The sequence below is a fragment of the Meles meles genome, chromosome 18, assembly GCF_922984935.1.
Source record: "Meles meles chromosome 18, mMelMel3.1 paternal haplotype, whole genome shotgun sequence".
Classification (NCBI taxonomy): Eukaryota; Metazoa; Chordata; class Mammalia; order Carnivora; family Mustelidae; genus Meles; species Meles meles.
In genome coordinates, this window is record NC_060083.1 from 9,655,963 (window position 1) to 9,674,080 (window position 18,118).

Here is an 18,118-nt window from a genome sequence, read left to right on the forward strand (position 1 = left end):
GCCCCTCGCCCCTGCCCGGGCTCACATCTGCACTGGTTTTGGTGTGGAGAGTGTGGGCTGCTTCCAAGTTCCTTCTCCAAGCTTTCTGGGCTTCGCCAGTCGAGCCCTTTGGATATCACCCACTGACACCAGCCTGACTCTGCTCTGTCTTCGGAGGACAGGGCAGCCCCTGCAATGCGGTGAGCGGCAGAGAGGAGTCAGGGAGGTGGTGTGGGGGCAGTGGGTAGTCCCAAGCTAGAGGGGGTCCCCGTCCCTTCTGAGCCTCCCCGGTTCCTCGTACAGCTTGGGCCTTGCACACCAGGATGCCTGAGGCCGCTCTTGGCATCTGTTGCCATCTACCCCGCTATGGAAAGAAGGGCGGTTGGGGGGGATGGGAGCCGGCCAAGAGCCAGGCTTTGTGGCCCGGTGCCCTCACCAGGCTGCGATGTCCCTGCCGGGGATTCTTCGGAGGCCCGGGGATCCTGAATGGGGCTTCCTGTGTGCTCCAGCAGACGGACCTCAGTGACTGTGGGACTCTCAATCACCCAGTTAAAATCTGCGGAGCCTGGCAGGATCAGGGGGGTCAAGGTTGGGGCACCCCTCAAGTCCGTTGGTTGTCAGCACCCCCTGCCCCGGGCTGACCCCGCCCAGCTCTCACTGTCCCGCTGCTCAGGCTCGTCTTCTGTGTCCTCCTCAAGCTCTGGGTGGGGAGAGCATCTGAGGTACCTTCCCTTGCTAAAATACTCCTTGCGCTGTGGATCTATGTCCTGGTCCCACACGACGGTGGCTGAAGGTAGGGACGGATTGCTGAAGGCAGGGGGATCTGAAGAGTCATCCCAATCGTGCTGAGTCTTCCGGCTGCCTGGGGCATCCAGGGATCCACAGGTGTCCATAAGAGCCCCCCCTGCACAGGGGAGAAGCTCAGGCCCCGGGTTCTCATCTCCATTCTGTGCCCTCCTCCCACGTTAGGAAACCCCAGTGACCTCTCCATCCCCCACGCCTTTCTCAGGTTTCCTGAGGATCGTGCTGAGGACCCCACCCCAGCTGCTTTCTTTTTTTTTTTTTTTTTTTTAAGATTTTATTTATTTGTTTGACAAAGATCACAAGTAGGCAGAGAGGCAGGCAGAGAGAGAGGAAAGGAAGCAGGCTCCCTGCCGAGCAGAGAGCCCGATGTGGGGCTGGATCCCAGGACCCTGAGACCGTGACCTGAGCTGAAGGCAGAGGTTTTAACTCACTGAGCCACCCAGGCGCCCCCAGCTGCTTTCTGTCTTCCCTGGGCTTGCCTCCCATCACCTCCCTCTCAAGGCCCATGGCTAACCCTTGACTTCTGGGATGTGGTTCCTGGTCACCAGGCAAATCTCATCTTGGACTTCTCCGGTCAGTCCTCCCATCCAGCCTCTCTCCACAGGCCTGGGCTCCATGATCCGACCGCCGCTGCCCAGACTGGAGCTAGCCCCATGGCAGGGCTTGTTCTTACTGAAGGGAAGGCTTTTCTGAGCCTTGAGGAACTTTCCCTCATCATAGTGTGACTTTCGGTGCTTGTCAAAATCACTGGAGTCTGTGGGCCATGGTAAGAGCTGGGCTTTCCCACCAGGCTCCCGCTGAGGGTTCACTCTGCCTCCCCTTTCCACTCAGCCCCCACCCCTCATCTCACGTGTCTTGGAAAAGATGTCTGAAGACTCTGAGCTTCTGTTATTATGGTACCGCAGGACCTTGGGGTAGAAATTGTCCATTGTTGCAAACCTGAAGGGGAGAGGACAAGGGGGGCAGGTGGTAGATGGGGCCTCCTGGCTGGCTCTCTCCCACCTTGGCCTTGGTCAGTCCTGATAGGAATTGAAATGCCTCCCATTCTGATGGCCAAAAAGCAGAGGGGGCTCTGACCCCAGGGGTGGAGGAAGGAAGAGGCCCCACATCTCTACTGATCTCCGGTGGGCCTCTCACCTTTCTGCCAGCGCCTGGGGAGTCACTGTGTGAGAGAACGCCCCAGGCAGGTCCTCATCGCTGTCCTGCAGCCTGCGCGGAGTGAGGGAGCCGGGCTGAGAGGCGGGGCACCAGGCCGTATCCATTCCCGGAGACCTCTCTGCCTCCCCAATCCCCCTTTGAATAGGAAAGGGTCTGGGCTTGAAGGCTTGGGCTGCTGGCTTCGCACTTGTGGTAGGGGGTGCTGGGCTCATCCACTTTCATAAACCCATAATCCTTGTCAGCGGGGTGGTAGGTGGCCAGGATGTTCATTTCATCCCACCGCTGGAACTTTTTCCTGAAGTAGGGGAAGGACACAAGAAACGGGGAGGAAACCTCCCGGCGACCTCCTCCTTACAGCCCTCGCACATTCCTTTAGTCATTCAAAACCTTTTCCTTGTACCCTCTCGTGTCAGAGACAGAGGAGCCTGGGGATCGGGATTACACCTAATGATTCGCACGCACTGTGTAGCCAGCGTGGGCCCGGCACCCGCTGCTCTCCGCCAAGGCCCGGGACCTCGGGTTTCCCACTCAATGGCCCTCGACCGCCCCGGCTTCCAGGTTCTCGGGACTCCACCCCCTCCCCCAGCTCCGCCCCCGCCAGTGTCCGGCACCCCTTCCTCGGGGCTGGGCGCCGGGAGCCGGCCGCGCTGGATTCCGTACTTCTCAGCGCTGAGGGATTTCTGCATCAGGATGGTGGTGCCGGTCTTTAGGACGCTGCAGGGCCAGTCCTCACAAGGTTTGTGGAGGTTCAAGCAGGTTGACCCGGAGTGCGATGGGCTGCATTCCCGGCTGTACACCCCAGAGCCCCCAGACCTGGGGCTGCAGGTCCCGCACACACTGGCTTCAGGGAAGGGGACATGTAATCCGTCAGGGTGTGTCCCGGACCCGGCGCTGAGGCCCGCAACCTCCGCCGGGTGCCGCTTGGGCCCCGAATCGAGGACAGCTACCCCGCCCCCGCCACGGTGGGCGGGCTAGAACCAGGACACAAGTTACGATTCCCCCGGAGTGCGGGGAGGGCCCAGAACCGTGAGACGGGACCACGCCGGACGGCGGCCCGGCGTCGGCCGCTCCGATTCCTTCTGGCATACCCGTGGGTGCCGCTCCCGGGGATTCCCCGCGGGGGCCGCCAGCAGCCCCCAGAGCCTCCCGCCTCTCCATGGCCCCACCCGGGGGCCGCTCTCAGCGGCCCCGCCCCGCCTCCCGGTTCCACTTGGCCCCGCCCCGCGGCCCCGCAGCCCCGCCCCCACCGCGGCGGGCTGGGGACCGTCGGCCCGAGGCCCGGGTGTCCTCCCGCTCTGCTGCCTAAAGCCGCGGCCCCGGAATCAAGCTTTATAGAGGGACCTCGGGCCGGGGCCCCGCCCTTTGTGTCCCACCCAAAGGCCTTCTTTCTTTGTCTCTGGGATTTGTTCCCGCCCTTCTTCCCCATCACCGCCTTCATCCGCATTATCCAATCACAATCAGGGTCCTTGTCCGGGGCCGAGAGCCTGGCTGTGACGTCACAGCCCTCCCACCTCCGCGCGAGCTCGGGGTCGGGCCGGGAGCTCGCTCAGAGCTGGGGTTTGGGGTCGACCGTCAGCCGTCGCCGGAGGCCGCCGGCCAGGGTTTCGCTGGACTCTGTCCACGGCCTTACGCCTTAAGGGTTTGGCTGGATGGAAGTTCAAGGTGGGCTTCCTTAGAAATGCCGCGGGCCCTTGTAACCCCCCAGGTCAGCCCGCTTTGCCTCTCACGGGAGGGGCGATGCCAAGTGGAGGTGTGGCGACACTGTCGCGAAACATGCGCTCTCGGGGTGGGCGGGGCCGAGGTTTTCAGGCGTAAAGCTACGGGGCCCCTTCTCCGAATCCCACGGACGCCGCGCGCCCGCCTGCGGAAGGCGCAGCGGAGGGGACGCCGGCTCTCCCCTCGCCGGAAAGCGACTATTTCAAGGAGTCGCCGGCCTCGGCGAGGGCGGGGCCGGCGGGGCCGCTGTCGCAAAGCTGAAGGGGGGCAGCACCCCCTGCCGTCGTAAAGACGGCTACGGCCGCCGTTTCTACCGCTGTCGCAAAAGCTCCCTGCCCCGTCTGCAAGGCTGTCGGGCCCACTCCGTCACCTCGCCGTACCGTAAAGCAAGCCCGCCCGACCCCGTCGTCCTTCCGTTCCCACCGTGGTGGTCATTAATTCCCCAGCCCGGGATGCGCCGTCGCCCGGCAGTGCCGTAAAGCATACCCGGCCCCAGCCCCGAGTCCTGTTCCCTCCGGGTGTCTGTGCACCGCGGTTGCCACGGTGCCGCCAAGCGCGGCTGTCGCGCGGCCCCGGTGTCAGCGGCAATGGCGGCGGGGTCGGGTGGGAGTGGGGGCTCTGGGGGAGGCCCCGGGCCGGGGCCGGGTGGGGGTGGGGCCCCCGGCGGGAGCGGCGCAGGGCCGGGGTCCGGAGGGGGTCTGGGCAGCGGCGGGGAGCTGCACCCGCGCACTGGGCGCCTGGTGAGCCTGTCGGCCTGTGGGCGTACCGCGCGGCGGCAGCAGCCGGGCCAGGAGTTTAACCACGGGCTGGTGTTGAGCCGGGAGCCCTTGCGCGATGGACGCGTCTTCACCGTCCGCATCGACCGCAAGGTGCGGAGCCGGGCCGGCGGAACCGAGATAGGTGGAGGCTGGTGGGAGGGGGCGAGCGGCAGACACGGGGCCGGACAGCCAGGCTGGCTCGCATCGCCGGCTGCCGAGAGGGCACCGACCTGCGGGGCACCGGGCGACGGGCGGGAGGGGAGCACGGAGCAGAAACGTTCGCTCTGATGGGGAAAGGGACGAGGAGAGCTGGCGTTTCCTCAAGACCCAGGGGGCAGGGCAGGGACGCCGGGCTTCGTCCCCAGGAGCGGTTAGGGACCAGATCTCCCGGGATTGTCCAGGGAGGTGGAGGATGGAGGGATGTCAGGGACGTGATGGGAAGGAAGGGGAGAAGCAGGGAAGGACCCACCACTGGCAGATACGCTCCCGCGGAAGGATGGGTGAAGAGAGACGTGGGGAGAGGGAGGTGTGCGCGCTGTGTGTGATTTGGTGAAGAGGCCAGGTGCGCCGAGGTGGGATCCGGGGAGAGGTGGACTGTGAGTGCAGCGGAGCCTAGGAGAGACTCGGTGGAGGGAGGTGGAATGGGACCCCAGAGCAGGGAGTGTGGGCGTGGAGAGCTGGGAACCCGGTGGCGGAGGAGCCAGGGAGACCACTGCTTCAGGTCCCCAGAGAGAAAAGCCAGTGAGTTGCTGGGAGATGTGGGAAGAGGGGGACACGGTGGTCTGGGACATGTGGGTTCCTAGTGGTGGGGGACCCATGGGGGCCCATCCTGAGCCTCCGTCCTCCGCCCTTATCACAGGTCAACTCCTGGAGTGGCTCCATCGAGATCGGGGTGACGGCACTGGACCCCAGCGTGCTGGACTTCCCGAGCAGCGCCACGGGGCTGAAGGGGGGCTCATGGGTGGTGTCAGGCTGCTCGGTGTTGAGGGACGGACGTTCTGTGCTGGAGGAGTATGGGCAGGACCTGGACCAGCTTGGGGAAGGGGACCGTGTGGGCGTGGAGCGCACAGCTGCCGGGGAGCTGCGGCTCTGGGTTAACGGGCGGGATTGCGGGGTGGCCGCCACGGGCCTTCCCGCTCGTGTCTGGGCCGTCGTGGATCTTTATGGCAAGTGCACCCAGATCACCGTGCTGCCCCCTGAGCCAGGTTTCAGCCCCCCTACTCCCATCCCCACACCTCCCCTCGAGCCCTCCGCGCCCCCGGAAGATTCTGCCTTGACGGAACAAGGGACCTCTGGGGATGAAGGTGAGAACACGGGGCAGTGGTGGAGGGGTGGGGCAGAGAGAGTGGCTGAAGGAACGGGAGAGACAAAGTGACAGACGAGGCTGGGTGTGAGCAGGGTCACTCAAACTCCCCCCCCCCCCAGTCTGTTGAAGGGGAAAGCAGGGGCTAGAGAGAGGAGGGGGGTCTCCTGGCTGTGGGCCCTGCAGCGGGGGCTGAACCCTTATTCCCCTCCCATCCCACCTGGTCCCCAGCCTTCATGGTGTCCCCAGCGCAGGCCCGGCCGGAGACGTTTCCTAACAGCCTTGAGTCGCATAATGGTGAGGGCTTCTGGGAGGCTTCGGGCAGGGGAGCGGGCAGGTGAGGGGAGGGGCCTCAGGAGAAGGCTAGGGGGAGAGTGGCCTGAGGAGGTAGCCGCCTCATTCCAGCTCCCCCCCCATCCCACTGCCGCAGACTTTTCCAGCATGGAGCTCTCCGAGGTGGTGGGCAACGCCATCCTGTCTGCCTACAACGGGGGGCTCCTAAATGTGAACCTGAGCTCCCCTCCTGCAGGGGAAGGACTGGGGTCTGGCGGTGCCGCCACCTCGCCCGTCCTCACTTCCAACGATGCCCTGCTCTTTCACGAGAAGTGCGGGACGCTCATCAAACTGAGCAACAACAATAAGACCGCCGAGCGCCGCCGGCCCCTGGATGAGTTCAACAACGGCGTGGTCATGACCAACCGTCCCCTGCGGGACAACGAGATGTTCGAGGTGTGCGAGCTCCCGGGCGCTGGCTGGCACCCCAACCTCCAGGACCCAAAGATGGGCTCGATCCTTGACAGTGGCGGGGGAGGGGGTGGGTGCAGAGAACAGCTGAGGGTCCCTTCTCAGCATTTACCCGCCATGTCTCCCCCCTCCTGCTGTCACTGCCCCCAAGATCCGCATCGACAAGCTCGTAGACAAGTGGTCGGGCTCCATTGAGATCGGTGTCACCACCCACAACCCCAACAACCTGGAGTACCCGGCCACCATGACCAACCTGCAGTCAGGTACCAGCCCCCGGCAAGGCGGAGGCCCCTTCCTCGGGCGAGGGCCGCCAGGGCTCCAGCTGGGCTGTCCCCCCTTTCTCTAGGCACCATCATGATGAGCGGCTGTGGGATTCTGACCAACGGCAAGGGCACTCGCCGGGAGTACTGTGAGTTCAGTCTGGACGAGCTGCAGGTGAGGGGGGCAGGGTGCAGCATGGGGGCCCCTCTCTGGGGCCGCCCCATCCCCCACTTCCCTGCCCAGGCCCCACGGTCTCTGCTGCGGCCTAGAGCAAGGCCTCTGCCCTCTCGCCTGAAGTTTCTTTCTGAGCAGGTGGGGTTGTCTGATGGTTAGGCTTGCAGATCGCGGGGGTTGGGGGGTCATTCTCACCGTGTGGCTGTGGGGCAGTGACCCAAGGTGAAAAGCTCGAGGTCAGAAGCTGGTAGGGAGTATTTTTTTCCCTTTTTCTTCTAATGTGTCAGCTGAGCCCGTTAGCGTTTTGTAAACTGCTTGGAGGCATGGGCAAGGTGACGTTTATTTATAAGGTGGCAGAGCGTTTATTTATAAGGTGGCGGAGCACTGGGAGCGTCCTGGGGGCCTCGGACTCTGGCATCTTTGCAGCCGTTCCCCTGTGGCCTGGGCGGGAGGACAAGCCTGAAGGGGGAAATGATTCAAGACTGTTGTTTTTCTGCTCTGGCTAGGAAGGTGACCACATTGGCCTCACGAGGAAGTCCAACTCTGCCCTACACTTCTTCATTAACGGCATCGACCAGGGTGAGGGGACGCTCAGAGCGGGCCACCGGCCCCGGCATTTGAGGGCGGGGACTCCGGACCTCCTCGTTCTGCCTCTCTTTGATGCTGGTCCCCCCACATTCCCCCCACCCAGGCGTGGCTACCCCACTGACGCCCCCTGTGGTGTACGGTGTGGTGGACTTGTACGGGATGGCCGTGAAGGTGACCATCGTCCATAATAACAACCACAGTGACCGCCTGCGCCGGAACAATGCCATCCTGCGGGCACTGTCTCCGGAGGGGGCCCTCCGCCGCGCCGCCCCCGCCGCCCAGGCTGAGCCCGAGCGCCTGCTTTTCCACCCCAACTGCGGGCAGAAGGCAGCTATCACCCACGAGGGACGCACTGCCCTGAGGCCCCAGTATGGCCCACGGGGTGGGGAGAAGCCTGCAGAAGGGGCTCTGATGGGATTAGGGGGCGGGGGGGTGGAGAAGCAGGAGGCAGAGGGATTCTGACCTGGGGAGCTTGGGATGGGTGAGCGGGGAGCCTCGTGGAGAGCAGAGTTTCTCTGGTTGACTTGGAGCAGTGGGCGTCAGGCAGGCATCCCTGTGCTAAGCTTGGGCGTGCTTGGAGCACGGGTTCACGCCTGAGTCCCTGTTCGCTGTCCTCAGTGCCACCGATGACTTCAACCATGGCGTGGTGCTGAGCAGTCGGGCCCTGCGGGATGGAGAGGTGTTCCAGGTGCGCATCGACAAGATGGTGGACAAGTGGGCCGGCTCCATCGAGATTGGGGTCACCACCCACAACCCCGCCTACCTCCAGCTGCCCTCCACCATGACCAACCTGCGCTCCGGTGAGCTCCCAGGCAGGGCAGGGCCAGGAGAGGGTCCCAGCGAGGGAGCTGCTCCCAGAGCCCTGACACTGGGTCCCCAGTTGGGTCTTTCCTGGTCCCACTGGTGCCACTGCTTCAGGGGCGGAGCGCCACCGTGTGGACCGGGCCTGTGGGGTGCGGGGACATGCAGTTTTCTTGCCCGGCCCTGGGAAGAGAGCTGACCGTCGCACAGGGCAGGCTGGACCAGCGGCCTTGGGGAGGGACACGGGGACTGCCGAGCAGCGGAGCGGAGCCCTGGTTCCCGCTCATGTCCTCTGCCACTCCCTGTCCCCCTAGGGACGTGGATGATGACCGGGAACGGGGTGATGCACAACGGGACGACTATCTTAGACGAATACGGGCACAACCTGGACCGCCTCAAGGTGGGAGAGTGGGGGCACCGCCAGGGTGCGGCGCGCAGGGAGTGGGGCAGGCAGGGCTGCCTTCGGACGAGCCCCCCTGGGAACTCTGCCTGACTCCTCACTCCAGCCCCCCTTCTTCCAAGGCAGGGGACACGGTGGGCGTGGTGCGGCGGGAGGACGGGACTCTGCACTTCTTTGTCAACGGGATGACTCAGGGCCCTGCGGCCTGGAACGTGCCCCCAGGCGTCTACGCTGTCGTGGACCTGTACGGCCAGGCGGCCCAGGCCACCATTGTGGACGACGTGGGTGAGGGCCGGGGCCGGGGCCGGGGCCAGAGTTGGGGGGTGCCTCAGGGGGCCTCGGAGACCACTGTAACCTCACGTGCTCCGTCCCCTCTCCCAGAGGTGCCCCCTGTGCCTGAGCCTCTCCCCGAAGGGAACAACCAGGTGTCCCCCAGCTCCCCGTCGTCAGGCGCCGGGGGCTCCGACCTGCGTTTCCACCAGCTGCACGGCAGTAACGCCGTCATCACCAACGGGGGCCGCACGGCGCTCCGCCACAACTGCCGCAGCGAGTTCAATGACGCCATCGTCATCTCCAACCGGTCAGTGTCGGCGCTGGCTCAGCCCCCGCCTCCCGCTGCCCGGCCTCGGCCACCCGTGCGGGGCCCGTCTGATGGCCACCGTGTCCCCGGCAGGGCCCTACGGGACGGAGAGTTGTTTGAGATTGTCATTCAGAAGATGGTGGACCGCTGGTCAGGCTCCATTGAGGCTGGTGAGGGGCGCGTGCGTGTGTGTGTGTGTGCACGCGTGTGTGTGTGTGCACGCGTGTGTGCCGGAGTGGTGCGGGCTGCCTGTTGCAGGGGGCTTGGCTCTGACCACCGCCGGCCGCCTCCTAGGGGTGACTGCTATTCGGCCTGAGGACCTCGAGTTCCCCAACACCATGACGGACATCGACTATGACACCTGGATGCTGAGGTTCGGCTCCCTGGCTCGGGGGCGGCCGGGCAGGCTGGGTGGCACCGGCAAGGATGCAGGGGGACAGGCCTGGGGCCTGTGGTGGCCGTGGACGAGGACGCCTGTGGGGGTGGCTGCCCCTGCCCTTTGCCGCTGGCCAGCCCTCCCGCCTCCGCACACGCACTCCAGCCGCCCCGCCAGGCCTTCTCTAGGGGGGATCCCAGAGGGCTGGGACGCAGCACTGGGTCTCCACCAGGCTGAGGTCCCAGTCCAAGGCCCGGAGTGGGGCGCTCAGCGGCTCGTGCATGTCGCCCCACAGCGGCACAGCCATCATGCAGGACGGGAACACCATGCGCAACAACTACGGCTGCGACTTGGACGCGCTGGGCACGGGCGCGCGCATCGGCATGATGCGCACGGCCAAGGGCGACCTGCACTACTTCATCAACGGCCAGGACCAGGGCGCCGCCTGCTCAGGCTTGCCCCCGGGTAAAGGTGACTGCTCGGTGGCACTCGGCCTGCCAGCCTCCTGCCGGCCCCGCCCGGGCCGTCCGGCCCCTGACCCCTTCCTCCTCTACCCAGACGTGTACGCGGTGGTGGATCTCTATGGCCAGTGTGTCCAGGTGTCCATCACCAACGCCACTGGCCCCATGGACAACAGCCTGGCGACCAGCAACACCGCCACCGAGAAGTCCTTCCCCCTGCACTCCCCAGGTTCAGCTGACGGGGAGGGCAGGCGGGCGGGCTCTGCTTCCCCGGCAGGGGTGGAGGGGGGCGGCCGGCAGCTACAGACTGGGCAGGGAACAAGGGCAGGGAGGGAGGCAGGGTGGAAAGCCCCCAGGGAGTGGGGAAGGCGGTTCCGGCTGGAGCGTGGACTGGGCAACCCCCCCACCCCCCCGCGCAACAGTGGGGCCCGTCTGCTTTGGAAACGGGTCGCCTGCAGGGGGAGGCATCCAAAAAGCGACAGCCAAGGGGGCCTTTAGGGCAACTTCCTGTTTCACCTGAAAGCTCTGCGCCCGGTCCTTTCCGGAGCCTGCGGCCCCCATGCTGCCCCTTCCGGGGGTCCCGTCTCTCCGCAGTGGCCGGCGTGGCTCACCGCTTCCACAGCTCTTGCGGCAAGAACGTCACTCTGGAGGAGGACGGCACGAGGGCGGTGCGCGCGGCCGGCTACGCTCACGGCCTGGTCTTTAGCACCAAGGAGCTCAAGACGGAGGAGGTCTTCGAGGTGGGTGGTGGGCTCGCTGCCGCGGGGCCAGGCTGCTGCTGCCCGCGCCTGCGCCCGTGGCAGCCGCCGTGCTCTCTGTCCGTCAGGTGAAGGTGGAGGAGCTGGACGAGAAGTGGGCGGGCTCCCTCCGCCTCGGGCTGACCACCCTAGCACCCGGGGAGACGGGGCCTGGCGCGGCCGGCGGCCCGGGGCTGCCTCCCTCGCTGCCTGAGCTGCGGACGAAGACCACCTGGATGGTGACCAGCTGTGAAGTGAGGCGCGACGGGCAGCTCCAGAGGATGAACTATGGCCGGAACCTCGAAAGGCTGGGGGTGAGGCTCCCGGGCGGGGGCGGGGGTGTCGGGGAGCTGTGGGCCGAGCCTCTGGGCTCATCCTCTCTGGGTCGCAGGTGGGGAGCCGCGTGGGCATCCGTCGGGGCGCCGACGACACGATGCACATCCTGGTGGATGGAGAGGACATGGGGCCCGCGGCCACCGGCATCGCCAAGGTCGGTCCGAGCTGTCCCTTGGGTTTGCGGAGCGGGCTTGAGGCCCCCCCCCACGGGGGTCTGACTCCCGTGTCGCACGCGTGCCCCCAGAACGTGTGGGCCGTGCTGGATCTCTACGGGCCAGTACGGAGTGTGTCCGTCGTCAGCTCCACGAGGCCGGAGGAGCCAGAGGGCACCCAGCCGCCTTCTCCCAGTTCGGACACCGGCAGCGAGGGCGAGGAGGACGACGACGGGGAGGAGCACGGCCTGCGGGTGAGAGGCCGCGGGGGGCACACGGGGCCGGGGGACACCAGGGTGCTCTGGGGTTCTCTGATTCCGCCCTGGTGGGCAGAGGCATAGACCCAAGCCCTGTGTAAATGCCTCGGGGTGGGGGGGGGTTGACTTGGGCCTGGCATGGGTGGCCCTGGCAGCGCCGTCTCTCCTCCGCACCAGGGCCAGAATCAAGTGGCCGTCATGCCCATGGCCCTCGAGTTCCTGGAAAACCACGGGAAGAACATCCTCCTGTCCAACGGGAACCGCACGGCCACGCGGGTGGCCAGCTACAACCAGGGCATCGTCGTCATCGGCCAGCCCCTGGTGCCCCAGCTGCTGGTCCAGGTGGGCTCCTCTTGCTCAGGGTCCCTGGGGACCAGCCCTCCTGGAGAAAACCCCCCCATTTGAGGACAGAGTGGAGGCAAACCCCCCAGAGGAGCTTCGGGGGCTTTGGTCCATACCCCGCGGTGGGATCTGTAGATCGATTCTCAGGAAGCCCCCCCTTCCCTGTGACTGGTGAGGGGAGCAGTAGCGAGGGACTGGGGGAGTCCCGAGAAAGATGCGCGGCCCTGCACAGGCATGCCGGGTAGGGCTTGCCCGAGGAGGGGGCCTTTCTGCTACCGACGAAAGGATTTAGTTAGCTCGCTGAAGGCAGCCCCTGGGGACAGGCACCCTTGCCCGGGCGACAGCACCAGGGCTGACCCAGGGAAGGAAACCCGTGAATCTGTAGTTTGCAGTCCCTCCGGCCTCAGAAGGGGCAGCACCTCCCACTTCCCGGGGTGGGGAGCCCGGCGCCACCGGGTGGCCTCTTCGCAGGGGGCCGTGACTGGGGAGTAGTAGTCGCCTTGTCCCCCAGGTGCGGATAGACTCCCTGAACCGACAGTGGACATCGTCGCTGGTCCTGGGCGTGATCACGTGCCCACCCGAGAGGCTCAACTTCCCCGCGTCAGCCTGTGGCCTCAAGCGGGCGGCCTGGCTGCTACGGGGCCGTGGCATCTTCCACAACGGTCTCAAGGTGGCTGGGAGGTGGCGGGAGGGGCCAGGGCGGGCCCAAAGGGAGTGGAGGGGCACCCAGCCCTGGTGGACGGGGCTCACAGCTATTGGGGGCGCTGTGTGGGGAGACCCTCTAGTGGGTAAGCAAGAGCATGTCATCATCTAGACTCAGGCTTGTCAGGGCCGCCTACGTCCTTGCCATTGGGAGTGTGGTCATGGGGGGCTGGCGGTTGACGGGGATAGAGCCTGGGCAGGGGGCGAGCGTGGAGGCAAGGCCCAGGCGCCGGCAGCTGTGAGTGGAGCGGAGTCCAGGGGTGGCCGCTGCCTGTGGTCTGAGCTCTGGGAAGACAGTAGGTCTCTCCCCCCAGATCTGTGAGAAGTTCGGGCCCAACCTGGACACGTGTCCTGAAGGCACTGTCCTGGGCCTGCGGCTGGATGGCTCTGGAGGGCTGCACCTGCACGTGAACGGGATGGACCAGGGCGTGGCTGTGCCAGACGTGCCCCAGCCCTGCCACGCGCTCGTGGACCTCTACGGGCAGTGCGAGCAGGTGAGCAGGCTGCCGGTGGGGTGCAGGTGGCGCCGGGGCGTGTGGGGGGGCTGGGTCTCCCTCCTCACGCCTCTCCTGCAGGTGACAATTTTGAGTCCGGAGCCGGGAGCTACCAGTGGGAAGAGTGCTGGCACCCAGGGGGACATGGAGAAGGCGGACATGGTGGACGGTGAGGCAGCCCCCAGATCCCCCATTGCAAGGCCCCGCTGCCCCCGCTGCCCCTGCTCCTGCGACCCCGCCCCCTTCCGCCCTCTCAGGCATCAAGGAGAGTGTGTGCTGGGGCCCTCTGCCCGCCACCGGCCCTCTGAAGAGCTGCGAGTACCACGCCCTCTGCTCCCGCTTCCAAGAACTGCTGCTGCTTCCCGGTGAGTCCCCGGTCCCCCAGAACCCGCCGCACTCCCTGCTGCCAGCCTGGGCCATGTCAGGAGCCCGAGGGACCGGCGGGCGGGGGTTGGGGGGGGTGGGTGCTGTGTGCCGGAGACCGGAGGTGGGAGCCACAGCCGACTGCCTCTCGCTTTCCCACAGAGGATTATTTCGTCCCTCCTCCGAAGCGGAGCCTGTGCTACTGTGAGTCTTGCCGGAAGCTTCGAGGGGACGAGGCTCACAGGCGCCGCGGGGAGCCCCCCCGGGAGTACGCGCTGCCCTTCGGCTGGTGCAGGTTCAACCTCAGGTACTTGCGGGCCAGGGTTGTGTGTCTCCCTTAGCACTCGTTCCCCCCCAGTGATGAGGGAGGCTCCCGTGGGACAGAGGATGGTGTCCGTGAGCCAGCTGCCTGTGTCCAGTGTCCCCTGGGTTCGTCCTAGGGTGAACCCACGCCTGGAAGCTGGGACGCTGACCAAGAAGTGGCACATGGCGTATCACGGGAGCAACGTGGCAGCGGTCCGGAGGGTGCTGGACCGAGGGGAGCTGGGAGCAGGTACCCGGGGAACAGCAGAGGCAGGGCGGGCGGGGCCTGGGCCCCCAAGCGTGTTCCTGACCTGGCTCCCCCACAGGCACCGCCTCCATCCTGAGCTGCCGGCCCTTGAAAGGCGAGCCCGGGGTGGGGTTTGAGGAGCCTGGGGAGAACTGCGCGCCCCCGCGGGAGGAGCAGCCCCCTCCGGTGCTGCTCTCCCCCTCCCTCCAGTATGCTGGGGCCGAGACCCTGGCATCCAAAGTGCAGTGAGTACAGGGGGGTGGGGTCTCCACAGCTTGCCCTCCGCCTTCCCACCGGGACACTCTAGAACGGTTAGCTTTGAAGGTGACTAGCACTACGGGAGAAGCTTTGAGCAGAGGCCTGGAGAAGGGGGCCCAGCGGGTCGGCGGGTGGGGAGATGGCGCCAGAGCCTGGCCACCGGTGGCAGGCGGGCGTGACCCCGAGGCACGGAGCCGCTCTGCAGGTCGCAGGGGGAGGAGGAAGCCCAAGTTCCTCACTGCCGTCTCTCTGCTCCTTGCCCGACAGATTCCGGGACCCCAAGTCCCAGCGGACGCACCAGGCCCAGGTGGCGTTCCAGGTGTGCGTGCGCCCCGGCTCCTACACCCCCGGGCCCCCTTCAGCTGCCCTCCGAGAACCTCCCGACCCGCACTTCAGCCCCGCCGAACTCGAGTGGGTGACCAAGGAGAAGGGCGCCACGCTCCTGTATGCCCTGCTGGTGCGGGTGGAGTGAGGGCCGGCCTCTCGACGACAAGCACAGTGGGGCCCCGGCCCGCGGACTCCGAGTACCGCCGGCCCAACTCCGCACCCTGCCCCGGCGGACGCGCCCGGAGCCCGCCCGCTGGAGCCCGGCCGCCGCGCGCTGGAAGGGGAGCGCGTCTCCGCGTGCGGGGCGCACGCCCCCCGCCGGGCTCGGGGCCGGCAGCGCCCCCCATGCACTGACTTGGGGAACACGACTCCCTGGACTCCCTCCCCCGTGTCACTTAATTTATTTCCGTTTTCGTTCCTGTTACTGTGAATCCCGAGGAGCCTTCCTCCCGGACCCCGCGCCCCGCCCCGGAGCCGCCGCCGCTTCCCGGGCCGCCGGGCGGAGAGGGGAGGGCGGGCGCGGGGAAGGTGGGCTTCTGTACAGTTGTTACGGACGCGGGGTTCCAAGGAGCCAATAAACGCCGTCCCGGAGCGCGCGCCTCGGCCTCTCTCTCGCGCCGCCCCCAGCCGAGCCCCGGGTCCGCCCAGCTGGGGGCGCCGGACGCACCGACGGGGTTTGGCCGCCCCCGGCACCCGTCGCGGTCGCTTCCGCCCTTCCCTGCGCCCGAGCCGCGAGGCAGCCAGCAGCCCCTGCTCCGGAAGGAGTCGTCCCGGTGGCCGGAAGTGACGCGCGGCCGAAGCGCGCAGGAGCCGCGGGGAAAGCGCAGCGAAGGCGGGTAGGGAGGGGCCGGCGGGGCGGGGGGCGGGTAGCGCCGAGGCCGGAGACCCCCTGCCCGCCGGCGCACGCGGGACACCCGGGGTCGGCCGGGGGAGAGAGGGGAGCGGGCGCTGGGCGCGTGACACCACCCCCCCCCCCGGGGCGGCGGCGGCGAGCTTCCGCCTCGGCCCGCCTGGCGCGACCCTCCTGAGCGAAGCGCGTCCCGGCAGGCCCGGTCCGAGGTCTGGCAGTTCGTGACAGAGCCGGGCGCCCCCGGCCCGCGCGCCCCCGACAGCACCATGCCGGCGCTCCTGGAGCGCCCCAAGCTTTCCAACGCCATGGCCCGGGCGTTGCACCGGCACATCATGATGGAGCGGGAGCGCAAGCGGCAGGGTGAGCCGGGCCCGAGCGGGAGGACACACGGCCCAGGGCGGCAGCGCTCCGCCGGGGACGGCCCCCACCACGGGCGGAGCAGCGCGCCGCGGCCGCGCGGAGGAGAGGTGGGACGGGACGGCCCCTCCGATGGTGGGAGCTGGAGGCCGGGTCTGAGGTCCAGAACCCTTGGGTCGGGAAGGACCTTGGAGAGCACCGAACAAAGCCTCCCTCCCCGTCCCCTCCCGACGGAAGGAGCCATTGCCGAGGGGGCAAAGAGGGCACTGTGATAACCGGGTTTGCAGGAGCTGGGTCTCTGATATTCCGGGACTCTAACCACCCTGCCTTCTTCCTGTTCTGCCTCTTCTCCAGAGGAGGAAGAAGTGGACAAGATGATGGAACAAAAGATGAAAGAAGAGCAGGAGAGGAGGAAGAAAAAGGAGATGGAGGAACGAATGTCACTAGAGGAGACCAAGGAACAAGTAAGCGGCGCCTCGATCTGTCCCAGCTCTTTCCTCCTTTGGTTCTCCTGTCTCCAGCCCCTCTCCCCTTCCTCCGCAGATCCTGAAGTTGCAGGAGAAGCTGTTGGCCCTACAGGAAGAGAAGCACCAGCTCTTTCTGCAGCTCAAGAAAGTTTTACACGAGGAGGAGAAACGGAGGCGAAAAGAGCAGAGGTGGGACTGGAGAGCTAAAAATAAAATCAGAGCAGGGTGTAACTAGGCTCGGGTAACACCAGATCTGTGTGGAATGGCAGAAGAGGGGGCACTCGTCCTCGTCCTTGATTCTGACCTGCCCGCCTTTCACCGCAGCGACCTGACCACTCTGACGTCAGCCGCGTACCCGCAGAGCCTGACGGTTCACACAGGCACGCACCTCCTCAGCATGCAGGGTGAGGAATGAAGACCCCTGTTAGAGCACGCCCTCCGGGGGGTTGCAGCCACCCACTTCCTCACGAAGCCTCTCTCCCTGTCTAGGGAGCCCTGGAGGACACAGCCGCCCAGGCACCCTCATGGCGGCCGACAGGGCCAAACAGATGTTCGGACCCCAAGTGCTGACAGTAAGGAGGAGGACTGGGTGTGGCGCGCACTGGTTACTTGCACGCGGCTACTTGCACGCAGACCCAGGCGCCTTCGTGCAACTTGCGGCCCAGTCGGGAGCGTTGTGTGGCGCTTCACCACATAGCGGAGGCGGGGCACACGCAGGGCGCTTGGGGCGCTGCTCTGGGGCAGTTTCCTGCAGCGGTCAGCGCTCCTCCTCCCTCCACAGACCCGGCACTACGTGGGCTCTGCAGCGGCTTTCCCGGGGACCCCAGAGCACGGTCAGTTCCAGGGCAGCCCTGGTGGTGCCTACGGGACGGCTCAGGCCCCACCGCACTACGGACCCACACAGCCGGCCTACAGCCCCAGTCAGCAGCTCAGAGGTGAGTAGTGGGAAGAGAGGGAGGAGCCAGCTCCCCCAGCCGCGGGAAGGAGGCCCGACCGCCTGTGCCCCTGCCTCCCTCAGCACCTTCGGCGTTCCCGGCAGTGCAGTACCTGTCTCAGCCGCAGCCCCAGCCCTACGCAGTGCATGGCCACTTCCAGCCCACCCAGACAGGTGAGGCTGCCCCGCGCCCTGGCCCTGGCCCCCAGCATCCACCCCGCTTCCCTTTCCCGCGCTCTGCTCATGCCGCACACGCCCCCTTCCCCTCCTAGGCTTTCTCCAGCCTGGCGGTGCCCTGTCCTTACAGAAGCAGATGGAACACGCCAACCAGCAGACCGGTTTCTCGGACTCTGTGAGTATGGCGTCTTGGGAGGTCAGGGGCAGCGCTCTGCCAAGGGGCGCCCCAGGCTGCCTCAGGTCCTGACTCTCTTCTCTGCAGTCCTCCCTGCGCCCCATGCATCCCCAAGCTCTGCATCCAGCCCCGGGACTCCTTGCCTCTCCCCAGCTCCCTGTGCAGATGCAGCCGGCAGGAAAGGTGAGGACGGGAATCCCACTTGAGCGAAGCCGTGCGCTTCCAGGGAAAGGACTGGGCAGGAGGGGCGCCCCCACCCCTCCTTTTCCCTCTCCCTGGGTGGGGGGGGCGCACACCGACAGAGCCCCCCTTCCCCCACCACCAGTCGGGCTTTGCAGCTACCAGCCAGCCTGGCCCTCGGCTCCCCTTCATCCAGCACGGCCAGAACCCACGATTCTACCACAAGTGATCCTCAGACTGGCTTCTTGCTGACCCCCAGCCCCCGCTACGGGTGAGGGTCCCTGGTGTGTCCCAGTCCAATAAAATCCACCTCACCACCCCCCGCTGCCGTCTGTGTTGCCTCCCTGCCCAGGCCAG

At 66.5% G+C, this 18,118-nt stretch overlaps 3 protein-coding genes across 9 annotated transcripts; 2 read left to right on the forward strand and 1 right to left on the reverse strand.

Annotated features, from left to right (window-relative positions):
* Positions 1–182: 182 nt before the first annotated feature.
* On the reverse strand, positions 183–3,879 carry LOC123929507. Its single transcript, XM_045985274.1, has 8 exons — positions 3,030–3,879; positions 2,602–2,778; positions 2,129–2,236; positions 1,921–1,992; positions 1,634–1,722; positions 1,298–1,537; positions 638–883; positions 183–544 (listed from the first exon to the last, which is right to left on the reverse strand). Exons 1-8 carry the CDS (start codon positions 3,383–3,385, stop codon positions 336–338), a joined length of 1,497 nt encoding a protein of 498 aa, XP_045841230.1. The 5' UTR covers positions 3,386–3,879; the 3' UTR covers positions 183–335.
* Positions 3,880–4,244: 365 nt separating this feature from the next.
* Positions 4,245–15,213, forward strand: NEURL4 (neuralized E3 ubiquitin protein ligase 4). Of its 7 annotated transcripts, none has more exons than XM_045985264.1 (29): positions 4,245–4,526; positions 5,275–5,719; positions 5,950–6,015; positions 6,149–6,447; positions 6,614–6,725; positions 6,809–6,897; positions 7,404–7,476; positions 7,589–7,853; positions 8,104–8,285; positions 8,601–8,686; positions 8,809–8,971; positions 9,068–9,266; positions 9,360–9,436; positions 9,561–9,639; positions 9,938–10,113; positions 10,201–10,332; positions 10,698–10,843; positions 10,930–11,154; positions 11,232–11,330; positions 11,421–11,582; positions 11,763–11,927; positions 12,439–12,597; positions 12,944–13,123; positions 13,205–13,292; positions 13,381–13,488; positions 13,649–13,793; positions 13,927–14,039; positions 14,116–14,281; positions 14,562–15,213. In XM_045985264.1, exons 1-29 carry the CDS (start codon positions 4,245–4,247, stop codon positions 14,764–14,766), a joined length of 4,686 nt encoding a protein of 1,561 aa, XP_045841220.1. In that variant the 3' UTR covers positions 14,767–15,213. The 7 variants fall into 7 exon arrangements, with proteins under 7 accessions (XP_045841220.1, XP_045841221.1, XP_045841224.1 ...); XM_045985265.1 differs by having other exon boundaries at positions 9,938–10,107; XM_045985268.1 differs by having other exon boundaries at positions 6,248–6,447.
* A 109-nt stretch (positions 15,214–15,322) lies between these two features.
* GPS2 (G protein pathway suppressor 2) lies at positions 15,323–18,083 on the forward strand. The gene is made up of 11 exons (XM_045985277.1): positions 15,323–15,457; positions 15,669–15,831; positions 16,183–16,292; positions 16,372–16,484; positions 16,620–16,699; positions 16,785–16,867; positions 17,077–17,230; positions 17,314–17,403; positions 17,502–17,581; positions 17,669–17,764; positions 17,907–18,083. Exons 2-11 carry the CDS (start codon positions 15,738–15,740, stop codon positions 17,988–17,990), a joined length of 984 nt encoding a protein of 327 aa, XP_045841233.1. The 5' UTR covers positions 15,323–15,457; positions 15,669–15,737; the 3' UTR covers positions 17,991–18,083.
* Positions 18,084–18,118: the final 35 nt, after the last annotated feature.